General features: G+C 34.3%; 2 protein-coding genes across 11 annotated transcripts in view; one reads left to right on the top strand and one right to left on the bottom strand.

Annotated features, from left to right (window-relative positions):
- The first annotated feature begins 3,637 nt into the window (after positions 1-3,637).
- LOC145940983 (glycosaminoglycan xylosylkinase) lies at positions 3,638-7,785 on the top strand. 3 transcript variants are annotated; one of them, XM_083046700.1, is made up of 6 exons: positions 3,638-3,746; positions 4,303-4,683; positions 5,046-5,346; positions 5,645-5,913; positions 6,192-6,418; positions 6,579-7,785. In XM_083046700.1, the coding sequence occupies exons 2-6, from the start codon at positions 4,303-4,305 to the stop codon at positions 6,805-6,807; spliced, it is 1,407 nt and encodes a 468-aa protein (XP_082902826.1). In that variant the 5' UTR covers positions 3,638-3,746; the 3' UTR covers positions 6,808-7,785. The 3 variants fall into 3 exon arrangements, with proteins under 3 accessions (XP_082902826.1, XP_082902827.1, XP_082902825.1); XM_083046701.1 differs by having other exon boundaries at positions 3,654-3,953; positions 5,046-5,256; XM_083046699.1 differs by having other exon boundaries at positions 3,654-3,953.
- A 639-nt stretch (positions 7,786-8,424) lies between these two features.
- Positions 8,425-24,121, bottom strand: part of Sick (sickie) — a 155,963-nt gene continuing 140,266 nt past the window's right edge. For all 8 annotated transcript variants that reach the window (XM_083046695.1, XM_083046690.1, XM_083046691.1 and 5 more), the window contains 7 exons: positions 13,734-13,817; positions 12,866-13,522; positions 12,115-12,653; positions 11,282-11,812; positions 10,792-10,994; positions 10,096-10,463; positions 8,425-9,737 (listed from right to left, as the gene is read on the bottom strand). In XM_083046695.1, the coding sequence (XP_082902821.1) occupies positions 9,588-9,737; positions 10,096-10,463; positions 10,792-10,994; positions 11,282-11,812; positions 12,115-12,653; positions 12,866-13,522; positions 13,734-13,817 (2,532 nt within the window). In that variant the 3' untranslated portion in view covers positions 8,425-9,587. The remainder of the gene's footprint in view (positions 9,738-10,095; positions 10,464-10,791; positions 10,995-11,281; positions 11,813-12,114; positions 12,654-12,865; positions 13,523-13,733; positions 13,818-24,121) is intronic.

Below are 24,121 nucleotides of genomic sequence, written 5' to 3'. Positions count from 1 at the left end.
TTGGCTCGTCTTAAAATATTGGAAATCGATACTTTTTACCGCTGACCCTGTGCGACGCATTCTTATTTTATGTTTATCGTATTAAAAAATTTGTACGCTGGTGTCTGCATGGTACCAAAAGATTCTGTAATCAATGTGCTATTAAAATGTATAATCGATGAATTTTTGGCTCGTCTTAAAATATTAGATATCGATACTTTTTTACCGCTGACCCCATGCGACGCAACCTTATTTTATGTATATCAAGTTAAAAATTTTGTACGCTGGTGTCTGCTTGGCACCAAATAATTCTGTAATCAATGTACTATTAAAATGTATAATCGATGAATTTTTGGCTCGTCTTTAAATATTAGAAATCGATACTCTTTTACCGCTGACCCCATGCGACGCAATCTTATTTTATGTATATCAAGTTAAAAAATTTGTACGCTTTTGTCTGCTTGGTACCAAAAGATTCTGTAATCAATGTACTATTAAAATGTATAATCGATGAATTTTTGGCTCGTCTTAAAATATTGGAAATCGATACTTTTTACCGCTGACCCTGTGCGACGCATTCTTATTTTATGTTTATCGTATTAAAAAATTTGTACGCTGTTGTCTGCATGGTACCAAAAGATTCTGTAATCAATGTGCTATTAAAATGTATAATCGATGAATTTTTGGCTCGTCTTAAAATATTAGAAATTCATACTTTTTTGACGCGGACCCTGTGCGACGCATTCTTATTTTATGTTTATCGTATTAAAAAATTTGTACGCTGGTGTCTGCATGGTACCAAAAGATTCTGTAATCAATGTGCTATTAAAATGTATAATCGATGAATTTTTGGCTCGTCTTTAAATATTAGAAATCGATACTCTTTTACCGCTGACCCCATGCGACGCAATCTTATTTTATGTATATCAAGTTAAAAAATTTGTACGCTGTTGTCTGCTTGGTACCAAAAGATTCTGTAATCAATGTACTATTAAAATGTATAATCGATGAATTTTTGGCTCGTCTTAAAATATTGGAAATCGATACTTTTTACCGCTGACCCCATGCGACGCAATCTTATTTTATGTATATCAAGTTAAAAAATTTGTACGCTGTTGTCTGCTTGGTACCAAAAGATTCTGTAATCAATGTACTATTAAAATGTATAATCGATGAATTTTTGGCTCGTCTTAAAATATTGGAAATCGATACTTTTTACCGCTGACCCTGTGCGACGCATTCTTATTTTATGTTTATCGTATTAAAAAATTTGTACGCTGGTGTCTGCATGGTACCAAAAGATTCTGTAATCAATGTGCTATTAAAATGTATAATCGATGAATTTTTGGCTCGTCTTAAAATATTAGATATCGATACTTTTTTACCGCTGACCCCATGCGACGCAACCTTATTTTATGTATATCAAGTTAAAAATTTTGTACGCTGGTGTCTGCTTGGCACCAAATAATTCTGTAATCAATGTACTATTAAAATGTATAATCGATGAATTTTTGGCTCGTCTTTAAATATTAGAAATCGATACTCTTTTACCGCTGACCCCATGCGACGCAATCTTATTTTATGTATATCAAGTTAAAAAATTTGTACGCTGTTGTCTGCTTGGTACCAAAAGATTCTGTAATCAATGTACTATTAAAATGTATAATCGATGAATTTTTGGCTCGTCTTAAAATATTGGAAATCGATACTTTTTACCGCTGACCCTGTGCGACGCATTCTTATTTTATGTTTATCGTATTAAAAAATTTGTACGCTGTTGTCTGCATGGTACCAAAAGATTCTGTAATCAATGTGCTATTAAAATGTATAATCGATGAATTTTTGGCTCGTCTTAAAATATTAGAAATTCATACTTTTTTGACGCGGACCCTGTGCGACGCATCGTTATTTTATGTTTATCGTATTAAAAAATTTGTACGCTGGTGTCTGCATGGTACCAAAAGATTCTGTAATCAATGTACTATTAAAATGTATAATCGATGAATTTTTGGCTCGTCTTAAAATATTAGAAATCGATACTATTTTGACGCGAACCCTGTGCGACGCATCCTTATTTTATGTTTATCGTATTAAAAAATTTGTACGCTGGTGTCTGCATGGTACCAAAAGATTCTGTAATCAATGTACTATTAAAATGTATAATCGATGAATTTTTGGCTCGTCTTAAAATATTAGAAATCGATACTATTTTGACGCGGACCCTGTGCGACGCATCCTTATTTTATGTTTATCGTATTAAAAAATTTGTACGCTGGTGTCTGCATGGTACCAAAAGATTCTGTAATCAATGTACTATTAAAATGTATAATCGATGAATTTTTGGCTCGTCTTAAAATATTAGAAATCGATACTATTTTGACGCGGACCCTGTGCGACGCATCCTTATTTTATGTTTATCGTATTAAAAAATTTGTACGCTGGTATCTGCATGGTACCAAAAGATTCTGTAATCAATGTACTATTAAAATGTATAATCGATGAATTTTTGGCTCGTCTTAAAATATTAGAAATTCATACTTTTTTGACGCGGACCCTGTGCGACGCATCGTTATTTTATGTTTATCGTATTAAAAAATTTGTACGCTGGTGTCTGCATGGTACCAAAAGATTCTGTAATCAATGTACTATTATAATGTATAATCGATGAATTTTTGGCTCGTCTTAAAATATTAGAAATGGATACTTTTTTGCCGCTGACCCTATGCGACGCATCCTTATTTTATGTATATCATATTAAAAAAAATGTACGCTGGTGTCTGCATGGTACCAAAAGATGAAAAGATAAATATTATAATTGTTTTATAATATGTAATTAACGTACAAGCTGTGGATCGAGAATGCGCTACGAATAATTCGAAACATCATTTTATCTTTGTACCATATTAGTAGCACATTCTCGACCGCAGCTTATATTGTATAGTTGAAAGAAATAAATGGCGCGCGCGAAGCGCGCGCTTTGTAGTGTTCTAGTTTAATATAAAGAGCCAATATAATTTATCGCTTGTTATTTTCAATAGTACGTTGTTTGCAGATTATTTTTATCCCAAATAGATACGAGCGTGCAAATTCTTTTATTTGATATATATAATAAAAGTTTGCGCCGTATAGGATCCGCTGCTACAAAGTATCGATTTTTAATATTCGAAGAATAGGCAAAATTTATTGCTTGTATATTTCGATAGTACATTGTATTATATTTATAAAAGTTATCTGCAAACAATGAAATATATTATTCGAGTTTTAAGTAGTAAACATATTATTTGTAATATTATTTATAACATTTTTAATTTTTATAACATATTTTTATTTAAAATTTAATTAGCAAATTAACGCTTTAATTATCTGATTTCTGTCAAAAAATGTTAATCAAATTTAAACAAACTTTATATAAAAATATCATTTTTATAATATCATTCTTTTTAATATAAAATTGACGAATGGCGCGCGCGTAGCTTGAGTTGGCTAGTTGTATTAAAAAAAAAAGAAAGCTGTTTTTTGAGATTATATTTTTTTTCATAATTTTTCTCTATGAAAACGAATTTGAAAGTTGTCAATGTAATTTTTAGTGCGCAAGTTACATCTGTAGCAGTGTGATACGAGCCTATTAGAATGAAATGACGTATCTTGTCGAGATAGGTCGCTGCGTCACGGCGAGCAAAAATGGCGACGACGTCCGGACGCGGTTGAAACCTGCGAGTCGATGAACCATGAGAGAAGCACTTGTCACCAGGTGACAGCGTGGCAAGGTGAAGAAGCGATCGAAAAGCTAAAGTTATTGTTCGTCAAACTACGAGTGGACCCGCTGATTGTACCAATATCGATTCTCGCGTGCAAATAAAATTCGGAATTTTTGTTGTGAAAGTTATAAGTGTTTATGTTGTGTTAATACTGTATTATAGCCGCAATTATGATTTTGATGGAGCGAGAAGACATTCATTTAATTATAATTAATGGTAATGAATACACCGGCGCGAGCAACGTCACATAACATTGTTATGAACTATGACGTTTGCAAGCAGGAAATGCGTCACGTAACGCGGGAAATTTTATTTTTGCTTTTTATAAAAAGAATTTATTTTTGTGTCAATTTTTTGGTAATTTAATAAAAATTACTTGTTATATTTTAGAATGTAAATTTGTAAAAAGTTAAGCTCTTTATTTTTTAGTAAAAAATTAATAATTTGAGAACTCAATAAAAATTATTAATATCAATTCAGCACTTTATAAAATTATAATTAATAATCTAATTTTATTATTACACAATTATGTATTAATAATTGCTAATGTTTACAAAAATTGCAGATGATTGGCCGACGTTGCGCCTTTTTTGCCTTGAGCATCCTCCTAATATTAGTCCTCAGCGTGAATATCTACTTCATTCGGATGATCGTTGAGACTTCATCCTCCTCACGAAGGATCTACTCCAGAAATTTACCGCAACCAAAATCTGGACAAGACTCTTTTACATCTTCAAGATCCAATGACAAGAATCTGCAAGATCGATCGCAAATGAGATCGATCGTAAAGGATATTAGTGAGAAGATCAAGGAAGAGGTTCGCACACTACCTTCCAAGTATTTTAAACAGAACAGCAGCTATACGCTCGTTCTCGAACGGCTGCTGGCCGAGCTGAGGATAATGCCAAATGTTCGCGAGGATATCTGGAATATTCCTAATAACAATGTTAGTGAGAAAAATTTTCCAAAGTATTTTGTAACGTTTGAAAATTTGTAAGTTTATAACAGATTTCGAAATCTTAAAATCGAATTTTTTTGGAGATGAAAGACAAATAATTTGATTCTATCTCTCTAATAATATAAATTGTTAAATTTATTTTATTTTAATAAATTTAGGAGATCTGAAATGGGCTCCAATCTTTTCTGTTTTTCTACAATGTTTGGAGATTTTATTATATTGATTAATTTGAAAACAGTTATATTGTTAATTTTCAATCATGTTTTTTAATTTATCTAATCAAATAATATATAACTGAAGTAAATTTAATAATAATAGCGAAGCATAAATATTATTTATTGCGTGTATAGTGGCCGGATGCACATCAGCTGATTCCACCAGCAGCTCCAGAATTAGGGACTATCCTGGAAGTCTTGCGAAGGTCTAGAGTAGTTCGTGCCGATAATGCTCCGTTGGGTACTCAGCTGAAACTCATGCTTAATCTGGAGAACGACGTAAAAGCATTATTTAAACCACAGTGGTATTCCAGAGATGCTATCATACATGGACCGGTGTACCAAGGCAAGGATCGACACAATGCTGAAGTGGTGGCTTTTTATTTATCATCTTTGCTAGCATTGCGAAGAGTACCTCTCACTGTCATACGAAAACGTATGTTGAAATACAATGAAATAAGACGATTGAACAGAGTTCAATCCGAATTATAATAGAATTGTCATAGTATTTTCAATTAAGTTAAAACTACAATCTATCAGGATCTTGTGAATAAAAATCTCAATTAAATTATCTTTTCTTTATTATTTTGATAGAGATTCTAAGAATTTACAATCAAAACTTTAACCGACTTCTAACTGTAATTACTTTCCTCCAATAAAGAAAGCATAGTGTTTTTGAACTTTCTGCTATAAATTAATAAAGTAAGGTATTCTTTCTTTCTTTCTATTCGTAGTTGATCTGGGGGAGGAAGTTCGCGAAATTGCGACGCCGGCATTATACACAACCATGTATCAAGAGGGTAATGACACGTGCCTATATGGAGTTTGTCATTATTGTTCTCCGGCTGATCCCATTTGCGGATCGGGGGGCGTACTTGAGGGTGCCCTCATTTTTTGGCTTCCACGATATCTAAGACTGATCAAACACCGTCATCCTTGGCAACGAACGTACAAAAAAAATAAACTCGCTGCATGGGAAGTCGACGAGGCTTATTGTGATAAGGTATATTGTTAAGCGTAGAATTTATTTACTAAAAGTATTTAAAATTAAGTAATGCTAAATATTAATAAACTACTTTATTAAACGTTACTTGATACAAGATGTGTGTTTCGATTTAATTACTTTCAATTCATGTATTTTTCATTTCCGCAAAATAAAAAAAATTATAAAATTGTACAAGTTGCAAAACAAAAAGAATTCACACTGTCAGAAATGCATTTATAGTTAGTGTTTTATGTTCTCTGGAGAATGCAAAATTAATAATTTTTATTTTTTTTCAGGTAATGGATTCTAAGACTTATTCACCGCAATCATCTAGCAGACTCTTGGACTTGATCGATACAGCAATCTTTGACTTTCTCATGGACAATGGCGATCGTCATCATTATGAACTCGCGCAAAATAATTTTCATAATCCTGCGGTGTTGCTAATCGATAATGGGAAGAGCCTAGGCAATCCCGACGTGGATCATCTCGATATTCTGGCGCCTCTCTATCAATGCTGCATGTAAGTACACATTGAAATTGATAATTCTCTAAAGCCGTTTAAAGCATTGAAAATCTAGCTTTGTTTTGTCTGCCCTTTGTTAGTTTAGACTTAGACATTTTGACTGAAGAATTGGATAAAAATTTTTAAAAAAATTTGAAAAAAATCAATTTTATTTCAGAATTCATAAAACTACATGGGACAGGTTGCGATTATTCAGTGGTGGATCCTTGAGTATTGCATTGGGTAGACTTGCTGCACACGAAGCTGAAATATCGGATGTTCTTCCATTGATCACAGAGGCGCATTTAAGTGCCATGGACAGAAGATTACTCATCATCTATGCCGCGGTGGAGAACTGTCTGAAGAAAAAGAAATATGTTTCAAATGTGATCCTGGATCATCGGTAGCCCGAGGATAATTTTTTTTTTAGAACAATGAAAAGAATTTTGACATAAATGGAAACGTTCAATGAAAAAAATCAATAGAGGTGAGAGAGCGAGGTTGGGGAGAGGAAGGGAGAGAATTGGGAAAATTAACTAATTAACAATCAAATAAAATTTGAAGAGTTTAAGCAATATAAAGATATAAACACTCTTGTAAAAGAAATTTTTAATATTTTTAAAAATATTTTATTTTAAATTGAATATCTAACTAAATATAAAATGTTATTTATATTTAGTTAGGAACTCAATTTCCTATGTAGAATAAATATCTACCACATTTTCTCTTAATTTTTAAAAATTTTATCATAATATCTTGGCATGGGATATTACTTGACGAGAGAGAGAATATAATTTCTCTTCGTTGGAAATTATTTCTTAAAGTATGTATAATGATTCTTTCATGCATCTGTTTGCCAAGAGGTAAGTGCGGAGCTTGAAATGAGAAAGAAGAACGAGACAGATTTGAATGCGATTTATTTGATGACACAGTTAATTATCATTATTTGGATAGAGTTTGGAGTGCTGCGTACAGCGTTATAAATACGGTACAAACGTAAAAAAACCTGTAAATGCGATTGTATTATTATATGTGTATTATTATACGTTGACGTGTTCCCTCTTCTCATCGTAATTAGAGAACATTATGCCATCAATCATATACATTATATATAGTCTTCGTGAATCTCGCATTATCTCCCGCGACGGTAATCTTTTAATTAGCGTCATTAAAAATGCACTTTTATTTTCTACATTTTTTAAAAATATGTAAACTTATTTAATTTTTAGAAAATTGTGTGTTATCTGGGATAACAAACTTATAGTCTATGAACCTTAAAAGATTAAAAATAAATTGATAAGAAAGAAATAAATTATAATTTTATTTTTTTGCAATATATTTTTTAACATTTTTTATATGAATTTTTGATTCTAATTATGTAAGATTAGAATGTTCCTTAAAAAAATATACGTATATACATGAAATAAAAAAATACATGTTCTTCTTGCTAGATGCAAGAGATGACGAAGATTTAGACTTTAACTTAGAAAATATATCAAAGCACAGGTATATAGGTAAAACTATCGCAGAGAGATATCGAGGCCCATTTGTATGGGACTTTGAATCGAATTTGCAGCATTCTAGCGTAACCTATCTCGCTTTATATCTCATATTTACAACGTTACATGACCAGAATTATTCACGTATCTTACAGGCTAGTTAAAAATTCCATTTTTTTTAAATATGTATATATTTATATAATATATTTAGAGCGCCATATCGTCGTATTCAGGTATATGAGTGTATATATATATATACATACATATATATATATATATATATTATATCAACATTCTTTAATTAAATAGAGCTTTCGTAGCAAAGTATGTATAAATAGACTATCTTTGCACAGACCACGATCGTTTGCTTCGAACTCACTCGCTTTTACTTTGTCTACTTAAAAGCGAGAATTGTTCATTTAGTCGTCCTTGAGATCCGTCCGTGTTTAGATAATTTTACATAAAAAATATGTATCGGACGAGAAAGAGAAATCTCTTGTTTAAGAATTTCTCGATTCGAAGTCATTCTCTTTTTTTTTTTTTTTGCGCTCTACTATTAATACTGCATATATCAAACGACGAGATCGAGACGAGTCGACTTTCATTTTATTAATTATACGCTCGTGTCTCGTCGTAAGTGAAAAAATGCGTCCCATCAAAATAGAATTCTGCAAACGGCAGCGTAGAAATTATTGCATCGTATTCGCGTTTACGCTCCGCAAAAAATTTGCCGAACCGAAAGAGTTTAAAAAAAGTTTCTTTCTGTGAAATCAATTTTTTGATATTTCTAACATTTATTGCTTATAGAATTCTTTCATGAAATAAATTGCAATGATGAAATTAAATTAAGAATTTAAAGAAATTTACTTGTTGCAATTTACCTTAATGTCTCTTGCTAAGAAGTTAATCTCTTTTATGCATTCAAATTCTTTTTTATTTTTGTTTAGCAGAGAAGACTTTTGAAGCAAATTAAAACAGATTTTTATCTAATTTTTCAAATTTTAATTACATTTAGTTTAAATTTATTTTAAGTCTTGTAATCTCGAAAATGTGTAAAACTTAATTTCATAGAATGAATCTTGTGAATAAATTCCTATCGGTTCGCCTATTTTGTAAAGAGCGAGGAGTCGACGCGCTTATTTGTTGTCGCCGTTCTTCGTTCATTTAATATTACATATCACACCTTCGGTGCTGAATGCACGTAGAAATTTATAAATCTAGGCCAGCTTTACTAGGCATCTTAAATCCCTCTTAGGTCGTTATTGAAGCTCTTGGTATCATGCGATTTTAAAATAGCTGGCGCTTCTTTGGGACTTGTTTTCATTTTATTGCGTTTTAGAGGGGTTTTAATAAACATAAAACATGATATTTATTATGACAAAAATTATCGCAAATATTTAATTGAATCTCTTATCCCGACTCAGAAGTATGATTTATATTTGTAACTTTTTTCTCGATTTTTAATCTTATTGTTAGAGATATTCCCTGATGATGAGGATATATCCTCGTCTTTTGTAATTACCTTTCATTTATAAATAAATTCTCTTGCTCTGAATTTTTTCGGCGATCAGAATGATTGCAAGAATTATCGATCTTTATTTTTATATCTTTTTTAGTTAATTGAGCAGTCGATATTCGCATGTCTCGACCTTTCGGCAAAGAGTTTTTTCACGATATATCTTGCTAATTTAAAGTGCCGACTCCACTCCCCGTGTTGAACTGCTCAAATCCTCCGAGTGGCGAGTATGCGACGAGTCAAGAGATGTCACCGAGTCACTGTCGTTGCTGTGCGGACTCGAATAATTAGCCGCTTCTTGCAGCCTCATCAGCATGTTAAGCTGCAAAAAATAAAGGTACAATACAGCATTTAAATAAATCGATTACTCGGTAAGATTACTATTGAATGAATTTTGCACAAAGCAATATAAATAATTAAAATAAATTTCTTTATAAGTATAGTATAAAATAATAGTATAATATAATAGTATATAATATAAATTTTTTCTGTAACGTGATAAAATATAATTAATTTTTTTTTATTTGTATATAGGTATCTGAATTCTCGATCTCTTTAATGATAGATATTCTATCATATTTTTTGAGGGAGGGAAATTAATTTTATATTTGAAATATATATATATATATATCTGTATGTTTTGAACAGAGTTCCCTAATCACAATATTTCGTGTGCTAACCAGAGGATCTCCTTCGGTGTCGCTGTGAGTACTTCCAAGACTCTTTACACTGGAAGCTCCCACGCCAGAAGTATGTCCAGTGGAGACGACGTCGTATCCTACGTCCTCGGGTCTCAAACGTAGAAGAGCATCGCTGCCGCCGTGTACGGCATGCGTCGACAGCCATGGGTAGCTGGACGTGATGAATTGCGCTGGATCTTCCCATGTGGGTTCGCCGTTTCCGTTTCCGCTCACGCGTCTTCCGTATAACGTCAAGCCTTCCCTGACCGCCTCCACCAGATAAGGAATGACCGAATAATTCCACAAATCGGTAAACCATACTTGAGAGCCAGCCACTTCCATCGGGCACGACAAGAAAAGCCGCGGTCCTAAGATATATATTTATCAGTATTTATTATTGTCATATTTGAAGTAATCGGAAAGTAATTAGTAAGGAAATTGATGATTAAAATTGAAAATTCAGCTTAAAAAATAATAGAATTTTATTGCAAGAGTATAAGAGTATCTTGAAATTTTAATGATTAAAAACGTTTTTTTTTTTTTTTTTTTTTAATTTCAAGAAAAATGAGAATTAAAAATAAGAGATTTTTGTTTCAAGTGCTGAGGCTTCTTAAGATTCGCTACAACTTTGTATAATTTGAATTATATCATCCGAGATCACATCTTCTGAGATGTATTTTAAATATCACCAATTACCTATGGTGACGTCGGAGCTGCTATGGGTTTCTAGGAACTTGTTGAGATGCAACCATACACGTGGCAGCCACTCTACTACTGCCGCCATTTCCGCGTTCCTCGTTCCGGCGCACTCGCGCAATTCGTGCTCCAATAATTTTCTTCTCAAATAACGTCCCAGAAATCCCTTGACTGGCTCCATGTGGTTTGCGCATAATACCCACCTGTTTAATTACATTATTACATAATTAAAAACCCAGTCCCCATTCAACAAATATCAACGTTTGATCTCTTCATTATCTAATAAAACAGATATATACAAAGATAATTAAATACATTAAACATCAATTAAATTTAACTTGATTTTTAACATTTAATTTCTTACTGAGAATTTTTATAATTTTTAGAATGTTCTTTTTACATTTCAGGGGGTTTCTAGTTATAAAATATATCAAAAATTATTAAAAATTTTTTGCTTTGCAGAGAAGGTCATCTCTCAATATAAACATACCTGAAATTGTGATGCAATTGCAAATTGGTGGTACTGCAAGTAGCCTGACTCATGGTACCGATGATGGCAGGACACGACGAGTGCCTGGTTCCTAGGAGACCACTGAAGAGCTCGCCCAGAGACGCCGCGTGCTGAAGATTTTCTAAAATAATCACTCTGGGCAATTCATCGGCAGCACTCGAATCACATCTTTCGGCAATGTGTGCGAGATATTGGCGCAGTTCCTTGCTGGACTTATGATCGACATTGAATGTCGCAACGGCGGCGGCGTCCTTCGTGTCATTATCAGTATCTACTAGGGCGTGCGCAAGTTTTCCGGCCAGGTAACTTTTCCCCGTACCACTTGGACCGCACAGAATCACTCTACGATGTTCCGTTAGAAGAGAGATCAAACGCTGGACGATAGAGCGCGGTATCAGAGTGTCCACCGCTAGCCAGGAATAGCCCGACAGCACTAGGTAGATAGTCTTTACGTGACCAACCAGGTAGCCGCAGGGCAATAGCTCAGGGTGCTGAGAATCAGTGGTGCATCTGTGTGACGAAAAGAGAAATTTATTGTAATTATCTTGTGAATATGAAAGTAGAAAATGATAAATCTTAGGAGACATAAAACTTAAAATATATCTACTATATATTTCAAGATATTTATTTAAGTATTTTTGAGGATAGAATTTTTCTTGAAACGTAAAACCTCTTGTAACAATTGAATGGTAATTTTTATTAAAATTTTATTCATTTAAAAATTATTATCTTTGAAATATCCTTTAGTGTGATTGAAAAATTATAAAGTTTTCAATTTATATTACTCTAAAAGTCTCAAAGTAAGCATGTACCTGGACGCTTCGCCGAGATGATACGCGGCGACGCATTCGACGCCGAGACCTAAATTCGTCACAGGATCCACTCGGGAAACGTACTCTTTGAAGCAACGTCTCACTATAGAATCCAATGCGTCCCAGCTGGTTTTATTGCTAATGCACACGTTGGCGATTACGCAATGAGGTGGTTCGCCTATGGTACCGTCGGCGGAACCGCTTCCGGTAACTAAATTGTAGTTGAAATTCCGCTCGCTGCCGAGGTAGACGGCCACGTTAATCCTCTTGCCATCGGTGTCCTGTTCGAGAACCGATTCTGAAGTTGTCGTGCTCGATGGCACCACGTCGTGTTCTACCGGGACATTGAGATCTTCTAGCTGATCGGCCGTGGAACTGGCATCGCCGTTCGACAATGCTGCGACGCTCGATGCCACTTCGGTCATACTGAAGCGTCGATCTGGATCACTGGGTAGAGAAGACTGCGAGGAAGTGAGCGACTTCGAAGTCACCAGTCGCTGGAGACGCTCGTTGTTCTGCTTCAGATTTAGCATCTCGTACTAGAAACAGCGATAAATTAATATAAAATGAATTAAAATAGAGATAAATCATGGAGAAACATTTTTACTCGCGTATCGATGTATTTTCTAACTCAAAAGTTTAATGCATTAATACTTTGAAATATTTGTTAGACTTAAATATTAGAGAGATGTTAAGAGAATTTTACAATTTTTGTATTAAACTATTGAAATTTGCATAGTATGCCACTCACTCTCATCTTGATAACCGTATCCTTTAAAGATTCCAATTGATGAGCCGAAGATAACGCTTCCAATCTAATATCCGTGAGCACCAGATCTTTCTCCCTCAGTTGCTTTTTCAACTCGTCCACGTCCTCGTCCTCCTTCTTATACAGAGCCGAGCTGCTCTTACTTCCCGACAGAGGATTTTCGTGTTCGGGTGACTTCTGGCCGTTGCTTCTCGCGGCTTGGCCCCTCGAAGATTCGTGTTTGGATGCGGTTGGTAGTCTAGGGCTGTTGGGAGCGCTCAGATCACCACCAGGACTCTCTTTGCAATCTTCAGCATCGGATACTGAACCGTGTCGATTCTTGCGCGATCTCGAGAACGCCTTGGAGAAGGAGCTGCGTAGCCAGCCCTTTTTCTTGTGATGATTACTACTGGCCGAGCAGGCGCTACTCAGCGAGTTCAAGGACGTCACGCTATCCGCGGACAACTGTCTCGCCATCGATGCACCTTGATGATGATTGCTGCTGCTGCTGCTGCCGGTGCAGCCGGTGGTACCAGATTCGGAGTCGCCTAAAGTATGACGGCGACCATTGTTCGCAGCTGGACCGTTATTTAATCCGGCTTCAGCACTCTGCTTGCGTAGCCTTTCGATCGTTTCTCGGAGTTCATGAAGCTCGGAATCCTAAAAAATCATTCACATATGATGTATTTTTTTTTTTATGATAGAAATATATGTACAGTGGATGTTAATTAATTAAATTTATCATTTTTTAAAAATCAAATCCAGTGATAGTTGGTGAACATTTCTGCAAAATAAAAATCTCTTCACCAGCCAATAGAGATAATTAAAAATTGATTTTCCTAATAATCTCAATATTTTAAATTGTCTTTACCTTCTTTTCAGCTGTTGCTGTGAGTTGCTGCAATCTTTGGGTCATGTTGGACAGCGATTGCTCGAAGGCCGAGACTACGTGTGCCTGAAACAAGAAGAGGAATATGCAATTTTTAATGCCTGTATAATTACATTAAGGTATCTGATAAATCTTCACCAAATAATTATATAAAAATAATTGTGTTTATTTTTATGTAATTATTTTATGAACTATATATATATATATTCCTATTATTAGTAAAAATGTATACATAAATTCTAAAATTTATAATTTTTTTTTTGTATAAAACAATTTTATTATACAGTTTTATTTTACAATAAGATATATAATTTTATTTTTTTTGTACAATATTTCTATTGAAATCATTAAAAAAAAACATTTTGTACTATTTATTTCTTTATTTTAGAACAACAGAATTCTTTCAATAATGACAATGAAAAAATTTATGAAAATATAGACACGATTGTATCAAATTAGATATTGTTGTATACATATAGTATATATATACATTATCGTGTCATATCAAATAATAATTATGCCTGAAGCAACGCCTGATAATTCCAACGAACGTGCGGGATGAAGATTAATACCGTCATCGTAGTTTCTTTCATGAGGTATTTATCGTGATGTCGTGTCCGAGTATCAACTCGTGTTTCTCGTCACGTAATTAGTCTCTCAGGCGTGTTTTCAACACTACGCCACGAAGCGAGGAAGATGTTCAGTTATGGCGTAGGAAGAAGAAGCTGGCACGACGCTCAATAATCTAAACTGGAGCGATGCAAATTCTCTGTCAGTTTCTCTCTTCGCTCCTTTTTCGCTTCACTGATCTCTTCTTCATCTATTCCGGACCATATGGTCGACGGCTGTTCGTTGTTACACTGCTCTTCTTCAACTCTTGCTATTATAACTAGCGACTGTAACTAGTATCAGCGATGACACACTTGGATAGTGTTTTAACGGTATAATTACATTTTATTTGATTTTAAAATATCATATAGCGTTATTGTATGTAACATTGCAATTACATGTTGCGAGATAATAATTGATTGCATTACGAATCATCTAATTATTGTATGTATATATGCAACAGAGTATGGATAAAATTTATTTCTAGAGATGATAAGTCGTATAACATTATATAACTATTCGTTGATTATAATGATTGCTTTATAGATTGCTGTAATTACATATTTTTAAAATCATGTTTATAATTACTTTATAATTTAATTTAATAACAAGATTTGTGCTTTTAGATTCTATTAATCTCTTTTTGATTTTTTAATTATTAAATCTTTATCCAATGCTTTTTAAAAGCACGTTTAAATTATTAATATAATCAGAAATTATATATTGGTTGCTCCAGAAGTTTTTGAATCTAATTTTAATAATGTCTTTAGCATCATAAATTATTTAATATTTTTTTTTATTTTGCAAATTTTATTTTTTCAAATATCCATTCATGAAGTATTTTAATGATTAATTTTTCGATTAAAATTCTGTAAGAAGATAAAGTCCATTTGCAAAGGCTTTCTTCAAGAAAGAAACAGGGAAAGCATTAGAAAACACATCTCTTTTTTAGGTAGAATGTGCATTCGTGGAATAAAAAACGCGGTCATCGAACTCGCTTCGATCACCATCTCGTTATCCCGAAATGATTTTAAATCTCAATCATCAAAATCGCGAAAATGATTATTTCCGCGAACGTAAAAACACGACTCTTCTTCCTTCTCTTTTCGAAAATATTGCGCAATCGGGGCGATCATGAAATTCTAAGAGGGCAATCAGCGTGAACTCTATTTTTTTTTTCCTTCGCGAAGGAACGAGCGTGGAATTTCATCAGGATAGCGAACAAAGGGATCGCGATGGGAGCCGGGGAGGACTCCGGGCGTGTGTGAGTGCAATTCTGGAGTCGCGCGCGTAATTCCGGAGGAAATTATTTCGCTCGTAAAACGGTAACAGCGAACGTGGGACGCGTAATTCGCCACCGCGAGAGAGTGTCTCTGGGGGCCCATTGTACCACCTTATTACTTTAACGCGCGACGTGGAATGACTCCCGTCGTCATCTCGTACCTAGGATGCGAGGTCCTTTGGCCGGGCGCCGACCTCAGTTATTTCGTAGAGAGAGAGAGAGGTTTAAATCCGAATAAAGTATATGTAAACTCGGGTACGCGCTACATCTACATCAAATAAGCGGTAATTATATATTCTATATCGTAACAGGATTGCACTTCAACTCTCTTTCTCCCCCTTTCTTTCTTGGATAAAAAATCCAAGATATTTGACTTCTCGAAAATATATTTATCTTTTTAAATTTAATATATGTCATAACAAAAATTAAAATTGAATTTAATCAAATAAATTGAAATCGAGATTTAATATGCAACTAGAAAACAGGTGATTGTTAGAATATAAAAAATTCTAAATTCATAAAAAAAACCCTAATTGGAAGAAAACAGTATTTAAACACCCTGTATATTATTTGTTCAAAGAGGCTAAAAGTACTTGTGAGGTCGAAGAGAGTCGGTGGTCCATTCGATATGGATCGTAAATATTGGCTCCCACGCTTGCCGCTAATGTGCTCGGGTTCACCTACCGCTGAGAGATGCACCCGAGAAGTGCATACACATACGATATATATATATTCTCGTAAAAGAGCTGTCTACTCGCCTTACTTGGGGCCCCTTACACCTCCCTCGAACACTCTGTTCCAGGCGTTTCTTATGTCAGATTGCGCTCGATACGTTAAAATGTACCGGTGTATTTATCGTTTATAGTCACAATTACCGTGGCTATCGAGATGTTAATTGAGACATTAAATCCGAAATATAAATGATGTTAAAATGTACAGTATTATACCGGGTGTCCCATTTTAAAGGACCCACTCAAATATCTCAGAAACACTGCGTTAAATCGAAAAATGTTTCCTACAAAAGTTGTAGGGTTTCGAGGGGGACATAACATAGTAATATTCATATGACCTTGGGCGGCGCCTCCAAGGTGAAGTGAAGGTGAGAATGAATGATTTTTTAAATGGAAACCCATATTTTTTATTATAACATCTTCTTCTACTAATTAATTTGAACAACTTTTATCTGAAGCATTTTTTTATTTTCCTAATATTTTTTCTTCTTTTCAAAATTCATTCTCACCTTCGTTTGACCTTGGAGACGCCGCCCAAGGTCATATGAATATTACTATGTTATGTCCCCCTCGAAACCCTACAACTTTTGTAGGAAACATTTTTCGATTTAACGCAGTGTTTCTGACAATGAGATATTTGAGTGGGTCCTTTAAAATGGGACACCTGGTAATAATTAATTTTCATCAAAAAAAAATATGTTAGTAATGTAATTTTAATATTTTTTAAAATTATTATGTTAAGAGTCGAAAATAAAAATTAATATGAAAGATTAATTGAATCTAAATAAAAAATCAAATTATCAAATAAAATAATAATTTAAATTCAAATTTAATATTTACAGTTTCGTAATTAATAATTAAAATATAATTATAAAAAAATTGTTTTTATGCGTAATTATATAAGCTATAATTATATTATTTATTTAGGCTACATATTAATAAAAATATGTCGTATTTGCCGTGTTTTTGCCGAGAATTATTGCTCTACATAATATCGATATTGTTGACGTAAACTTTTTATAATAACAGATAAAGTTCTCCCCTGGAAAAAAAGGTTTCGACTCATTGTGCATCCAGGTTTTGACAGAGGGTCGGTCGACAAGAGTCGAGGACGAGGACGGGGCTAAAAACTGGACCGGAAGCCTGCGGCAAAAACGCACGTGCCGAGGAGCAGAATGCATCGCGCACAGTGACGCGCCTTGTTCTCCAGAGAAAACGAAAGTCGGTGTATCATCTTGACGAGGGCAAACAGATCGGTCGATATTTTAATCCTCAACAAACATCTCTCTCTTGAGAGCGCATTCCAATTATATATTTACAAACTTGCGAATAACGATATAAGAAATAAAGAAACGAGGAAATAGCGATAAATTAATTTAATTAAAATAAATTAATTTAATTAATTTAATTAAAAAATCGCTATTAAAAGATCGTCAAAAAAGTGACAATGATTTAAAAAAGATTTGAAACATGGCGATAACATGATTAAAAAGCATCGTGATGTAATGGTAGTTACAGTCACGTTAAAAAGCAATCTGATATCTTGCGCAAATTATTAAAGAGTTAAGGCTGCTGCTTATGAAATATCTCGCGTGTCTGCACGATGTACAGAGTGTTTCAAACTTAAAATTTTTTTTCTCATGAGAAATGTAAAGACATTCCACGCGCGGAATATTTGCGAGATATTTGTGATCTTTAAGACGTAACTAGAAGACTTATAAGGTGACTGTGATACGACAAGTCAAGGTTTCTGCAAAGCTTAGCGGCTTCTTACAGTCATGTACTATACTCATATGTAGTTAAGCACAATAATCAAATCAATTTTATGAGCCTATTACGTTTTATCGAATGTCGGATAAAGATTTACATTCACTTGAACTACGTCGCTGAAATGATCACTAATTAGAAATGTACGAAGAAATACAGTAAATAAATTACAAAGCAGTAAAGAAAGCAATAATTTATGCGAATTTTCTTTCATAGATATAGGCAATATACATTTTCCGCGAAGAATTTATCCATTAATCTTTTATATGGAGAGATTATTTATAGGATATAAATTAATTTTCCAATAATATCTGAGTAATTGAATTAATTGTAAGATTAAATTCATTGAATCGCAATATAAAATACAAATAAAACTAACAAAAAATAAAAAAATATTTCAGAATGTTGCGAGTACGTAAAGTCCGCTTTTTCGAGTAAATATGCAGAATCTTATATATCGCATTCAAGTATCGCATTTTTTACAGCCTGATGGGAATTGTTAGCCCAGTTAACTCGGATCGTAACGCTTCGAGAATTTTGTCGTGTTCGTAATGTACATTATCCCAGTTGTTCCCACCACCAAGTGCCCTCCTGTGTAATTGTTCGTGCAAAAAGAAGGGTGAGGGTCAGCTTTGTACCTAATAATTAACGCCATGAAAACATTTTCAGGGTCAAGGTCTTCACCAACTGTGCCCTCACATTCCACATTTTTTTCAGGTCTCTTATTACATATGTAAAATACCTTCTCTTTACATATTTTATTATTGTCTGAAAAAAATTATGTATTACACACAAATAATTGTGTCATATATTTGAAAATTAACAATTAATCAAATAATTAATTATTTAAGGATTTGTCCTTTGGCTAATTTTAAAACAATAACATCAACGTTTTTTCGTTCTTTTTTTTCATTACACAAATATTTTCGTTTGGCGAGACGTTATTTCTTAAAATAATATGCGTTTAATGTTTAATATACATCTTTAAATAATGCTACATTTTATTTATTAGCCAATGTAACTATTAAATTCGAGAATAAGAATTATAAACATTGAATTTATACTATGTTCATGTGAAATATCGTTACCAGTCACGAGTGATGTCATCAATCACAACGAGAGAAAAAGAAATAATATATATAAGAAGAAACACATGCTTTCACTTAAAAACTAGAAAAATGAGAGTATTTACGAGAGAGATATGTTTACACATAAGGTCCAGTCGAGAATATACCCTCGAAACGCATAAATCTTTTTCCTCTAGGGCAAAAGGGAGTTTCCCGCAGGAGCGTTTAGAACACGAGGACCTGTCACAAATCCCGGTGACAGTTTTAAATCTTCCTGCCATATAGAATTTAAACCTTGGAAAATTTCAACCCGACAGAGAAAAGGGACAAAGAAAAAAGAATAAAGTTTATCCCAGAAAAATTCGTCGAGACTACCTGTTTTTAGATTTGAGTTTCCCAACAGAAATGCTGCTTCTCTGAGAAAATAATAATTTCGATTATATAGAAAAATATTTCTACGGAAAATAATTCTTAAAAAATATACTTTTTAAACTTAAAATCCTGAAATAATATTTTATATTAAATCAAATATTAGATTTAAAAAATATAGTATTTTAGTATTTCAGTATAAAATATAAAAAGAATAAAATAAAATAAAATATATATAAAAGATATTAAAATAAATTAACAATAATATTTTAATGAAAATTGAGAAGTTAAATTATATAAAATTTCATATATGAAAGAGAATTATATGAAACTTAATATTGAATTAACTGCATAATCTAGGCAATGGTCTCGATACAGCTGGAGAAAGTAAGCAGGGGCGTGTCGCACGAAGCAACTAAAAGTGATGTTTCAATCAATTGCGATTGCAGAGTTTCGAGACTGCAAAAGAAGTGAATTACACAAGAAGATAAAATACGGAGTAAAGAATCAAATTTGCGGTTGGTCAATCATATTTGATGCCGCTCTATTACGTAACTGCGGGGTTCCTCCGTAAAGGACAATAGTGGGCAAGACCCTTTTCTTTCTTCTCTATAGATAACGAAATATGGAAAGAAATACATGGGGGGGGAAAAAAAAACAAACTAAAACGCGCTCACAAATATTTTTAAATTTTCTGCAACAATATAAAAAAAAATTATTAAAAAAAAGAATCCGTTTCGGAAAATAAAATACGAGAATGCACAACAGATATCTTACATAAGAAGCAAGTTGTAACTGCGATTACAATTGATGAAAGTTACATTGTCATGGTTGGGTAAGGTACAAAGAGCACCGAAAGTATGCATAATTATTCAATCGGGACCACGAGTGATATTGTCGACCTACGCTTTATCAAGTGTTGCTGTAATCTTTCTAAATGTATCGATGGAATACGCCGGGTTTCAATTTCGACAGCGAGGCCTCATTATCGAATTTATTATTTCATTGCTCCAATTACCCGAAACGGTCTGCCGAAAGGAAAGCGTAATAAATCATATCTGCATATATTGCTCTAATCGTTAAGAGTCGCTACAATTTAAATTGACGTATTTGTCTAGAGTCCAGGGCACTAAAGTATCTTGTATTCTTTATTTTTTTTCTATTATATTATATACTATTCCGTTTAATATTATATTTATTTTAATAAATATTTTATCTTGCTAATAGTAAAATTTGTTATCTAATATATAACAATATATATAACTAATGCTTAATAATATAAATTGCACTGGTTTCAATATAAATTATCAATGAACTTGAAGAAACTGAATAAATTAGTTGCATGTCTATAAAAACGTCCGATAATATTTACTCTGCAATATATTCAAGATAAAGATACAGTTAGCATAATTTTACAACACGATATCGGTCCTTCATATCGTAAAATAGAATTTAATTATATTGAGGCTAATTATAATGAACATTGGCTAAAAGATTCTCGTTGTACAGTTGTCGTCAAAGGAGTGATTTCATAAAGCGCCTATTTATTACCACCAATCAATATGGCTTGTTCCGTTAAATTAATTCCTCGTAAGACGGTCACGCTTCACCGATGTTCCCGGCGCGGCGGCGCAAAATACGATCTCGTAAATTTTACACGCTGTATGTGTCATCTATTTTGTTGTGAATTTATATCGAATTAACTAAACGCACGTGCTCTCTTCACGACTTCTTTATTATAATTTTCTCACTATAAATCTCCTAAAGATTTTTTTGAGAAATCAATATCTGCAATTTTTTTCCAATCACAACGTTTTGTTTTGTATTTATATATAACTTATATATAATTAACATAAAGTTAATTTTTAAATATAGAAAATTTTTGCTTTTTTTTAATTGGAATTAAAATAAAAAAATAATATTACGAATCAATTACTAAATATATAATTTTTTGTAACAATTAATCTTTTTATATAATTGTATATTAAATTGATTTTTCACTATATTCTTTTATATTATTATCATCGTTATAATTCTTTCAAATTAAGATTCATTGATTCAAAGTCGCGAGATATGATTGCAATTTTGAATATCATTAATTAGAACAATCTCATCATTGATTGTAATATAATTTACCTGTAAGGACGGGCAACTGCGATGTCTATACTTCTTTGTGGCCAGTTCCCACCATGGTATCACGTTTTGAGTTTCTCGTGGTTTTACAGGATCACTAACTGCATGTTCATATAACGGTTCCAGAATCGGTCCGTTCCCGGAGAATCTTCTAGGAGGCTCGGATTGATCCTTGACGAGATTACCTCTCCTCGGCAAGGTAGCGAAACCACCAGCAGATTGGATCTTGCTGTCTGTCTCCAAAGAGTTATGTCTAACCCTGGGGAAACAATCCTGCTGCTCTAATCGATTGGAACGCTCCAATTGTCCTTTAAGAATCACCTCAGTAGCATCCATTATATAAAGGGGATTTCGTTGAATTTTCGCAGGATCCTCATCAGCGCTTTGTTTTCGCCTGATGTCATTATTGCTTGAGCAGGATCTTTGTAGGCTGGAATGTTTGCGAGAGATTCTTTCGCCGTCAAGCACGTCCTCGCTGGATTTGTGAAGCGATCTCGAAGAAGTTCTGGATTTTCGTGAGGGTAGCGTGTCGTATCGACGATCCTTCAACCGATTCTCCAACGATTGCACTTGCTCCAATTTGCCCGAAATCCTCCCCAAGATCTCGCGAGAAGCTCGTTCCTTTCTCAACAATGGTTTTTCCGCCTGGTCGACTCGAGAGCGATTTCTGCGAATCGCGTTGGTGACCGGCAATCGATTCTTGGACATCGAAACTTCGTCATCCGTCGACGACGATGAGTCCTTGGATTTTAAGCCTTCAGATTTAATTTTCTTGGAACTATCTCTATCGATATTAGACTTGGATTGATTCTGTAAATCGCTTCTTCTCGATTCTTGAGAAATTCTATTCCAGGTTGAATCTTGTTTTTGAAGATCGCCAATCTTTGGCAGTTCTGTCAAAGATTCGCTAATCGCATATAAAGATTCAGTGGATTTACTCGAGGAAGCAGTAGTAGATCCTGTCGAGTGCCTGGACGTGTTCTCGATGGACGAGGACCTCGGCAGAATTTTTGGCGGAAGTCTGCCCTTGGAATTGGGTCTGCGAAGACACTTAATATCCTTCCTAGAATCCTTTTCATTCTTTTCTTCAATAACCTCGTCTATACCGGCGCTGATAGGCGGCATAGGTGCCATGTCTCTCTTCCTGACGTAGCCGCAGAGGTTGCTGGATTGCTCCTGCGGCAGCAACTGACTCTTGGCGATTCTGTTGATTACTCCGTAAGTTCTGGGACTCGCCTTCATCTCCTCGTAGCTCTTGTCGATCTCCGCGAGGTTCCGGTTGATGTCCTCGATGTATTTAGCCGTGGTACGATAGAGATCGCCGCTAGGAACGTAGTTTCCATCAACTATGACCGATTGACGTTCTCGTCTATTAGGCTTGGAAAATACTCGAGGAACTGCATAAATAGGTTGGCGGTTCTTGGAAAATCCTCGTTTCGCGTTCTCCAAGTCGTTCTTGAAAATGGCATTTTTCGAACTTTTAATAATATCATTTTTCATGTTTTCCTCGTCTTTAAGGCTCGTTAGTTTATCATTTTCCACTTCAACATGAGAATCACTATGATTTTTGAAAATGTAATTGTTTCTCGAATCTCTCGTCGAACAATTGTTGAGATTCTCGACATCCTCTCTGGATTTCTTAAACACATCGTGTTGATTGTTATCGATATTAGCGAAATCGGTCTCCAGAGAGCTCTTATCGGCGTAAAAGGACTTTAGAATTTTCGAATCATCCTCCACTGGTACTGTGTCGTAAACTCGCTGGTCGTAGCCGTAACGAGCGCAACCTTCATGCTTCCATCCATAATGATTGCAAAGATCGACATCAGTTTGAAGATCATCTTTATTCTGCACTTCACAATTTTTACCGTTATTCTCCTTCAAATACTGAAGATTACTTTGCGCAGCATCGTTTCTCGAAGTGCTGCCGAGTTTATCCCGCCTGGAGAACGTTTTCAGCGTTACCTTTCGCGGCTCCTCGAGATCTCGGGATTTGACGACACGCAGAGTGCCGTAATTTTCGATCAGCGGCTGGTCCCGGCCAAGATCGGCCCATCTAGGCACCTGCCGCGCGTCTTCCGAAACCACCCGGAAGTTGGACAGGCGCGGCAAGGCGTATGGGCCATCTGTCTCCTTCAGCAACTCTTCAGAGTCGGAACGATACACGGCACGCGGCCTGCCACGCGATCTTATGGTAGCGTAGCCGTCGTGAACGCGTCGTGAACACACGTTCACATCCATCTTCAACGAATCTTTATCAATTTCGGCCCTTTGATGTGTAGAAGGATGCGTAAAGATTTACATCATGAATATTTTCAAAGACATCTTGAAGAAAATAAAAAAGGTAACAGCCAAAGGAATTGTAATTTTATTCTTCTCTTAATATCGAGGATTTTCCATTTTTTTTCATTT

Source organism: Prenolepis imparis, unplaced genomic scaffold, assembly GCF_030444845.1.
Source record: "Prenolepis imparis isolate NDT839.2.m4 unplaced genomic scaffold, iyPreImpa1.0 SCAF_9, whole genome shotgun sequence".
Taxonomy (NCBI): domain Eukaryota; kingdom Metazoa; phylum Arthropoda; class Insecta; order Hymenoptera; family Formicidae; genus Prenolepis; species Prenolepis imparis.
The sequence above is the reverse complement of the archived record's forward strand: the minus strand, read 5'-3'. Positions and strand labels throughout refer to the sequence as shown.

Bases quoted from the DNA above. Each gene is read 5' to 3' on its own strand.
- LOC145940983 (XM_083046699.1), top strand. The intron at 5,347-5,644 runs GTATGTTGAAAT...TTCTATTCGTAG, and splicing joins TCTCACTGTCATACGAAAAC to TTGATCTGGGGGAGGAAGTT. The intron at 5,914-6,191 runs GTATATTGTTAA...ATTTTTTTTCAG, and splicing joins ACGAGGCTTATTGTGATAAG to GTAATGGATTCTAAGACTTA.